Source organism: Curcuma longa, chromosome 5, assembly GCF_044706935.1.
Source record: "Curcuma longa cultivar G26 ecotype Majalengka, Jawa Barat chromosome 5, ITB_CL_G26_1.1, whole genome shotgun sequence".
Lineage (NCBI taxonomy): Eukaryota > Viridiplantae > Streptophyta > Magnoliopsida > Zingiberales > Zingiberaceae > Curcuma > Curcuma longa.
Genome location: NC_133865.1, coordinates 12,316,018 through 12,325,166, shown reverse-complemented (window position 1 = coordinate 12,325,166; position 9,149 = coordinate 12,316,018). Strand labels below are relative to the sequence as shown.

The 9,149-nt window shown below is 38.6% G+C and overlaps 1 protein-coding gene across 1 annotated transcript; it reads left to right on the top strand.

Annotated features, from left to right (window-relative positions):
* Positions 1-650: 650 nt before the first annotated feature.
* Positions 651-4,541, top strand: LOC141829143 (calmodulin). Its single transcript, XM_074716556.1, has 4 exons — positions 651-796; positions 2,039-2,196; positions 3,855-3,935; positions 4,079-4,541. Exons 1-4 carry the CDS (start codon positions 721-723, stop codon positions 4,211-4,213), a joined length of 450 nt encoding a protein of 149 aa, XP_074572657.1. The 5' UTR covers positions 651-720; the 3' UTR covers positions 4,214-4,541.
* Positions 4,542-9,149: the final 4,608 nt, after the last annotated feature.

Genomic DNA, 9,149 nt, shown 5'->3' with positions numbered 1-9,149 from the left:
TCTCGACTAGCAGTGTATAGATGAATCGATTTGTCATGGTCAATTGTAATTTTTTGATTTATCTTCTCATAGATGGTCGTGAGATCGATCATATGAGTCCGCTAGGATGATGAATTTCATTTTTGTAGAAGAAAAAAAATATAGATTTATTGACTCATATAAACTTTTTGATAATTTTAAATGCTACCTTCAGTTATTGAGTTTTCAAGTGAGGCTAATTTCATAGGGTTGCTTATCTCTTAATTTTTAAAAGATAAAACGAATATCTTCTCTAAAAGCTGCAATATAAGATTATATGAAAATCAAATTAAATTAGATTTATTTTTAATTATTTTTTATTATGCAATTATAATAAAAGAAATATCTACGTATTATTACTATTTTATTATATATTTTAGTACGTAAAATTTAAATAGGTAATTTGTCTTTTAATTTTTTTATTACCAGATGATTTTAGTCAATTTAGCAAATAAATTCAGTTGAGCCGGTGTCCCAACTCAGCCGGCCGTTCCGGTTTAGTTTTTGAGCCGGTGTGTTATACTACAAACCCTGAACAAATCACGGTCCGACTCAGTCGGATACAACGCGTCAACAAAGGCTTTGACAGCCGCAAGTCCGTCCGCGGTCCGCCAACTATAAAAACCAGAGAACAGGAGTGTGAGGAAGACGAGGACACCAGAGCCGGAAAAAGTGTAGAGTTGCTGTCCTCATCGCGAGAATATGGCGGAGCACCTGACTGAAGAGCAGATCGCTGAGTTCAAGGAGGCATTTAGCCTATTCGACAAGGACGGAGATGGTACCATTTCTCCTTTCTGCAGGCTTCTACTTTTTTAACCCTAGATCGTCCACATTGTAGTGTTTGGCTGTCAGGCATAACTCGGTAGATCTTGGATCCCTATTGCTTTATCATGTGCTACCTCTGCAATCCGGGTGTGGAATAATGATATAGGCGTAACTTTCGCATCGATCTTTGAGAGACGACGTATTGTACTTGCTGAGTTCGCTGAATCTTCTGTTTGGCATTAATTAATGTCGGGCATCCTCACCTGTTTCTTCTGATTGATCTGGACCATTGTTTCATTCTTTTGAGCAAGGAAAGACTTGATCTGGTTCTATAGATTTGTATGCACGCGCACACACACACAAAAGAAAAAAACCACTAAACTTGCTCATGTTGTCATCGTGATGATCATGGCAGAAGGCGGGATTGATTTCTGTTTGGGTTTTTAATAACTAATGGAATTCTATGAAGGTATCATGTACTGTAAATTGCATATGTTTTTAGTATAATTACACTGAATGAGAAAAATGGAATGGGAACTCAAAAGGGATTCATTATATAAAGTCACTTATATCTAGTTTAAGACAAACAATGGGATTATTGAAAGCTACAGCTAAATTACATTGTGTATTAATGGTGTTGGTATATATGTCATTCCTTCAAATAATAAACAAGTTTCTTGATTTTTTAAATTTTTGATAAGGCTAGAATCATAGCTGCCATGGTGCTTATAACATTTTCCCTTTTCAAACATTACATGTCAGAATATTTCATACAGTGGGGACGAGTTCTGACATTGTCCAGTGCTTGGAGATATATTAATTTTGAGATGCATATAACTTAGTATATGAAACTGTAACTTAGAATGTGTACACATGTTTTGTAGCTAATCTTGACTACTATCTAGAGTTTTAAATCATTGATGAAATTTTCTCATGTACTCTTATGAGAACCTTGGTTTTCTGTGTTGTTGCATGTAAAGTAGGATGCCAGTTTGGTTTTTGATACACCCTTCTGCCTTTTAAGCATATGCATGCTTTTTTGATTTACTTGCTTGTAACCATAGTTTGCATATGGATGAGTAAGAAGCTTCCCAAAATGCTTGAATAATCCATGTTCATCAGTTGGAAAGTTTATCTGATATTGGTTGCGTATCTGAGGTCCTTTATGTCCAACAAAAGGCTGTTCAATGTTTACTTTCACTTTGCTGTTGCATTGGTGCCTTCAGATTAATGTATGCATTTTCCCCCCTTGTAGGCTGCATAACTACAAAAGAATTAGGCACTGTTATGAGATCCTTGGGCCAAAACCCAACTGAAGCTGAATTGAGGGATATGATCAGTGAAGTTGATGCTGACCAAAATGGAACAATTGATTTTCCTGAGTTCTTGAATTTGATGGCACGTAAAATGAAGGTCAGATTTTACTTTGTGCACTTGTGGTATTTAATTCATAGTTTAACTCTTTGATGAAATCAAAATGTGATGGTTGTTGGTCTTCTCATGTCCACCAATACATTTTTGTTGTCTGCTGGCATCCCTTCTTCAATTGTTTGCTTTATTCTTCTGTAATATTATTTTATCATTCAAGCCCAACAGTTTCCTGTAGCAAAAACAGCTTCCGACTTCCCAAAACATCTTCAGCAGAGGTTTTGATCTTTGATTGATTGGCATTGAGGTCATCATTTCATAGCACTGCATAAGTGCAGAAGAACCACTGTGGCCAGGATCAGGTTGCAGCCACATCAAGGATCAGGTAGGTCAAGGGAAGAGATTTTATATCTATAGAGTTAGGGGTGAGGTTGGAAAGGGAGGCGCTTCTGATGCAACACGACTCACTGCTAAAGCTTCAGAAGGAGATGTGTAGGTAGCGGATCTACCTTTTTTCAGAAGGAGATGTGTAGCTGCTACATCAAATCCTTGAACTTCCCCTCAAATGAGGGTGCTCAAGAAGAAAGCCCTCAGATTTGCACAATGGGTTACCAAGTTGAAAGTAATAGAACAAGTTCATTGAAAAACAAAAGATAATAATAGTACACTTATAATAACTAATTTCCTAAACTGTATATTTTAACACCAACTATTTGGTTAAAATATACAGTTTGTGTAACTATGAAGCCCACCAATTGTCTTGAAGTATGTGATTTATTGATGCTATGCTTTGAGGCTTCATAACACGTATAATTTTTCATCTATCTTATGAGGGGGGTTTTGCTTTTAGTTTCATATTGACAACAACAAAGGGCATGTAGGCCTTCCAATGCTAACTGAGGTTTCTATCCTTTGAGCATTGCTCCTTTAAAAATGGATAAAATTGTTAGGGTCTTATCCCCATAGAGGAAAACACTCAATGGACTTATAAGATCAGGTAAACTATACAAAAATGTCCTCATTGATCATCCTTTATCAACATAGTTCTATCTCAATGCTCATTATGACGAGGATAATCGAGGGAAACATAGGGGCGGGTGGTATGACTATCAAGGAGGTAGGAGGAAAATGGGCTCATGCTGGGAGTGAGATAATTTGCAAGTGGAGTTTCATGACAAAAGGGTAGCTTCCAGCAGGGAAGAGAAGACAGGCATGAGTCATGGGTGGGATGGCATGAGTAGGAGATTCCAATACCATGTTATCAACGGATATCTATCTATTGTATGTAACATGGTATTTCTACCTGTATATTTATAGGCTCTAGAATAACTGTTTCATTTAAAAACTAAGGTGTTAGACTAGATTATCTCTTTCTATTTTATCTAACAGTTCCCAATATGTTGTATGTGAACTGATCTCTTCCTCAGCCATGAATAAATTATCTGCTGCTGAGCATGCATTTTCATGGCTCAATATTTACATTCTTGTAGCTATTCACGTTCAACTACTCATAAGTCTATGTTTCTTCCAAGGAAAAAATTCTTATTTAATTTGTAATAGGACATATTTTAGTAGAGTTTTTTCCCCTTTAAACTCTTTTCGTTGAATCCAGTGTGCTGACAGATAGTTCCTACATCCTATTTAACTTTCATCCTTCGACCCAAATGACGCATTCATTATATTTCGTTTCTAAACAAATGAAGGATGCTGATTCTGAGGAGGAGCTGATGGAGGCATTCAAAGTGTTTGACAAGGATTCAAATGGGTTCATTTTAGCTCAAGAGGTGCCACCATATACCCAACATTTGAATCTGTAACATGATTACTTGTGAACTTAGAGTCTGCTTATAGTTATCAAGCTCGGAATTGTCTAATCTTGAAACAGAGTTGATAGAACTCAATTTCTTTTTTTTTGTTGGGCTTGCAGCTCCGCCATGTGATGACAAGTCTGGGCGAGAAACTGACAGATGAGGAGGTCGACGAAATGATACGAGAAGCAGACATTGATGGTGATGGACAAGTAAACTATCAAGAGTTTGTGCAGATGATGTTGGCCAAGTAATAGTCTCGTCAGTTTATGGAGACACTCAATTAGAGTAAGTATTTCACTTTGGACCACCTCTACTGGTTAGAACTGTTCTTTGCCTCAACCATGGCTGTTTTAGACCAGTGTTTTCTATGAACTATTTGGCCTTTCATTTCGAGATGTACTAGCGACCTAATATGCTCGTATGTAGTTTTCAATGTCATTATCTGATAGCTGCAATCGCATGGTATTTTTCGCTGGTTAAATGCAACTAACCAAAATTTTGAATGAACTGAACCAAATGGTCTAGGTTGCCTTCAGTTTATACCTTGTTGCATGTTAGATTACTGATCCAATAGAGAAAATGTACCAAGACCACTACACAGAGCTTGCGAGACAGAAGAAGATGACGTTAATTTACACTGACGACTTCCACTATGTGAAATGGTGTTAAAATTTTGGACAATTTATTCAAACCCATCGCTTCTTTTATTAAATTTAGTATTCTGATAATCGAAATTTATCATAAAGTTGTCGTACTTTATTTTCTTTTCCATTGTATCACCTGCTTAGCACCCATTTTATGTATGAAATGAAATTCCAACAAATCGAATTTAAATCATACCAGAAGTTATTTTCTGAAAATAATTTGATGATCATTTTGCACCAATTAGGTTGATGCAAGAGATCAATTTATGTATTAGTCTTTTAAAGCATCACTGGGACGTGAGAAGTTATAAAATAAATAATTTAGGTGAAGAATTTTGATAAATCAATTTTGAGTGAAATTTACGCTGGAAATTGATTTGCTTGAAGATCGAGAAGATGGTAAAGGGTCTCTCATATATGTGCTTCGTATGCATGGATTATTTTTTTTAATCATTTTTTGTATTCAAAGTAACCTTAGGGTAGATTTCCATCTCTATCTCGAACTATTCCCAACACCAAACAACATCTTAGGCCAGCTGAATTTTTTATTCCTTTCTATCCTACATCTTTGGAAAGTGAAGATGGAATCACACACTAATGGATAGTCCTTAGACGATCTTAGATATTACCTTTCAGTGCGTGAGGACAAAATTTTCAACCGAGCAAACCTAAGGTTGGCAAAGTAGCAACTTGGGCCAAGATTCCTAAAGCCACCATCGAGTTTCTTAATGAACTAGTGAACTCCCCATCAAGTGTCATAACAAAGTAGTTTTGAGAAAGGAAAGCGATGCGATAGGAAAGATTATCAAGATCGAAGAAGTTTCCAACAAACTCAGCAGAGGTCATTACGTTTGTTTATGTGTGGAGATCAACTTGAACCATGGTATAGTTTGATGACAAGGTTTTGAATCAAGGGGACCTAATGGAGGCTCAAAGGGAGCAAGCACATTGGACGAACCCAACAAAGTAGGTCTGACTTCACATGCATGAGACAAGCTGGGCCAAAAGAATTACCCAGGGCCATACTACCCTAAAGCTGAAGGCCAACGCCAGGCAGCCCAAGAAAGTAGTGAACTTGTTAGCGTTGGACGCGACAAGGGGATTGGATTGGGTGTTTTGAACTTAAATCAATATTAAATATTTTCAATATATTTCAATCCAGATGGTACTTTGACTTTGTCTTCCTATGCCATGCAATCCCAGTGGTAGGAGCGATGAACTCAGGCAAGGAGAAAGGTTCCACTAGACAAACCTAACCAAGACCAAGAGTGCAATAGAAAGAGAGAGGACCTAGGATTACTTTGAGGGGAAAGGAAAACTAATTATGCTAAATGAGACAATAGATGCGACGACGAATTTAGAATCTACATAAGATCTTATGGTAGAATGAAGATCCTCGTATGAAATTGTAAAGGCATGCATGGGAACATCCAGTTTAAAAGATCCTCAAAGAAAATTGTTCGACTGTTTAATCCAAGCATTTTATTTTTATTGGAGCCACGTTTAAATATGTACATGGATGATAAAATTAAGAAAGGTCCCCCTTAGTTTTAGGAGCACAAAAATGGAGTCAAAGGGTTCATTCACGGCGTCCGTCATTGCTCAAGAGGGCTGCGACAGGATGTCCTTGTCCCATATGTTTTATCATGTGCGTAGTGAGACTTTCTCAGCTCATTTCTTTGTCGGCTGTATTAATTATAAATATAGTAGTTCAAGATAATAATTAAAAATTGATTTTAATTGTTGATGACTTATCTTATTTGAATTGCAATCGTAATTGATGCGGGTGCCATGATAGACGTTGGAAGTCAAGTGGACATCAAAGATTAGGCCGATGTGGCAAACGTCAGGAATTACCCGAGGTCAAGGTTCCGATCAACGTGGCGAGTCAGGTCAATAAGAGCCAAACCCAAGCTGAGATAACCGACACCTAAGGCTCAAACCATACCAGGGGTGTCACACGGGCTCAACCTTATACCACTCAGTTAGGCCGCCTAATTCGTCTCGGCCAGCCTCGTATCGGTTAGTCCCGTCTCGGCCAGTCTCGTCTCTGTCAGTTCCATCTAGGTCGTCTCGTATCTGACACATCTCTTCTCAGCCTACCTCGTCTCGGCTAGTTTGTCTCGGGCAATCCCGTCTCTCAGACCATACCAGGGGGTGTCGTACGGGCTCAGCCTTAGACCACTCAGTCAGCCCGCCTAACTCATCTCTGTTGGTGCAATCTTGCCCCAAGTGATTTGGATTTTAATGTTTGGCTAAAATGAGTTAAGTTAGGCAATATTGGTGATCTAACTTGTGTGGTTTGAGTCCACAGGAAAGTCCAGGAATTGAGTCTTGGCATTTGGTGAAATCCCGGAGACGCGGCCTCTTGGCAAAGGATGACTTAAAGGATGACTTACACGACGAAGTTGAGGGAAACATCTTAAGCTAGTGTAAGGAATGACACGAAGCTTGTGGAAGACGTTTGAAGGCTTGTGTCAAGGCTAAGGGCTGAAGAAGAAGTTGAAAGGGGAGTTTCAGCTTGATAAGTCGACTGACACTGTTGATGCAGTCGACTGGTGGTTGATCAGAAGCACACATAGAGGTTTCAGATGGATCAGTCAACTGACACTGTTCACCAGTCTACTGGTGATCAAATAGAAAAATCAGTCGAGTCCATCAGTCGATTGATGCTAGTCAACTGGTGATGGTGCAGTCGATTGATAGACTACCGTTGGGGTGACAACTGACTAATTAAATACAGATTAAAGAGCCGTTGAAGTCCATCAATCGATTGGCCCTTAGAGCAATCGACTGGTGTACGAAAATATATAAAAATAGAAGTCGACGCTCGAAGAAACATATAGTTCATTTTCTCATCTTTCTGGCAAAACTCTGACTCTGTAAAAATTTTCTTCTTCTTCCTCAAACTTCACTTATATCTTGTAAAAGGAAGAGACTGATTGTATAAAGGTTTCTCCGCCTTCAAAGTGTTCTTTGAAAAGGAGGATTTTCATAGTGGAAAAGGTCGTCTGTGTGTATGGATCCTTGGATTAATCACCTCGTAGAGGTGGATACCAAGCTATAATATCCTCTAGTAACATCTGGGCTAACTATAATAGCATAAAAGCCTAGTAGGCTCCAAGTAAAGTATAACAACCTATGTATCATAATAAACTAGAACAACCTCTGAGCTAATTGTAACAACCTATATACTAAGTATTTTATGGTAACCTACGAGCTATAATATCTTATAACAGCCTTAGGGCCTCCGAGTTTGCTCTGTGACATCGCCCAGCAGAATCGGGTCTCTTGGTCTTATTAATTTGCTCAATAATATCCCTTGGCGGGATATAATTTTGGATCTCATTAATCGGCTCAATGATATCCTTCGGTGGTATTGATTTTCTGGTTTTCTTAGTCTACTCTATGATATCCCTTACCGGGATCAGTTTTCTTATCTTATTAACTTGCTCGGCAATGCTCCCAACGAGATTGGTTCTCTTAGTTTATCAATCGTCTTATTAATATGTCTAGCAATATTCCCAGTGGGATGTGATTTTCTTATCTTAGCATGTTGTGCAGTAAGATCCCCAAGCGAGATTGGATTTTTTTTCTTGATATTATTAGAACTCTACTCAACAATTGGTTTTCTAATATACTCGATAGCATCTTGTGCGGGACTAGTCTTCTATTCTGGCAATCTTTTGAACCCTTGGTCTCATTACTTTTTTTCATATTGGACTTCATTCGACTTTGTTTTTCAATCCAACTCTGAAAGGGGGACATGTGATGTAGCCCGAGGTAGACCGTAAGGGGCTAGTTAGGTCGTGCAAGGGCCGAATGATCTCTAAGGGCCTAGTTCTTGATGCTAGATCATACTTGACAATAGTCGATTGTTGCATACTATCGGACTTCATTCAACTTCGCTCCTCAGTCCAACTTGAAGGAAGGACATGTGATAATACCCGAGTTATTTTTTGAGTGGTCGATCTTGCTTTCCGATCGTCCATGCCCTATTCCAAAGACTCCCCTGAGTATAGTAGCATCCCCGAACACTAAGTATGACAGCATTATCGAACACTAAAGGGACAACATCCCTGAGCACTAAGTATGGGCAGCATTCCCGAACATTAAATGGGGCATTATCCCTGACCATTATGTATGATAGCATTCCATAACACTGAGTAGGACAGTATCTCTGAGTACTAGATTTGTATGCAAAGGCCTTCCTCTCAGGGTCGAAAAAGTTACTTGGGATTTGTTCCCCGAGTAATTAACTCCTTTAGGACAACCTAGTGAAACTCGATCAAATTGGTACTCAGTGCCAGTTTTGGTTTATCGAGCAGATAGTCCATCGTCCATGTGGAAATTCTCTTTGACGGCTGTCGCCTCTTAGTCTCCTAACTTCTCCACAAATGGATAGCGAGTGATTACGTGACAGTCGACGTGAAGATTTCTCCCAATGATTGTCCCCCAAAAGCCTTTTAGAAGGAGAGCATATGAACGTGCGCTACCCAAGAGATATGATTTTCTTCACTTTTATGAAGTTTCAAACTGTAAA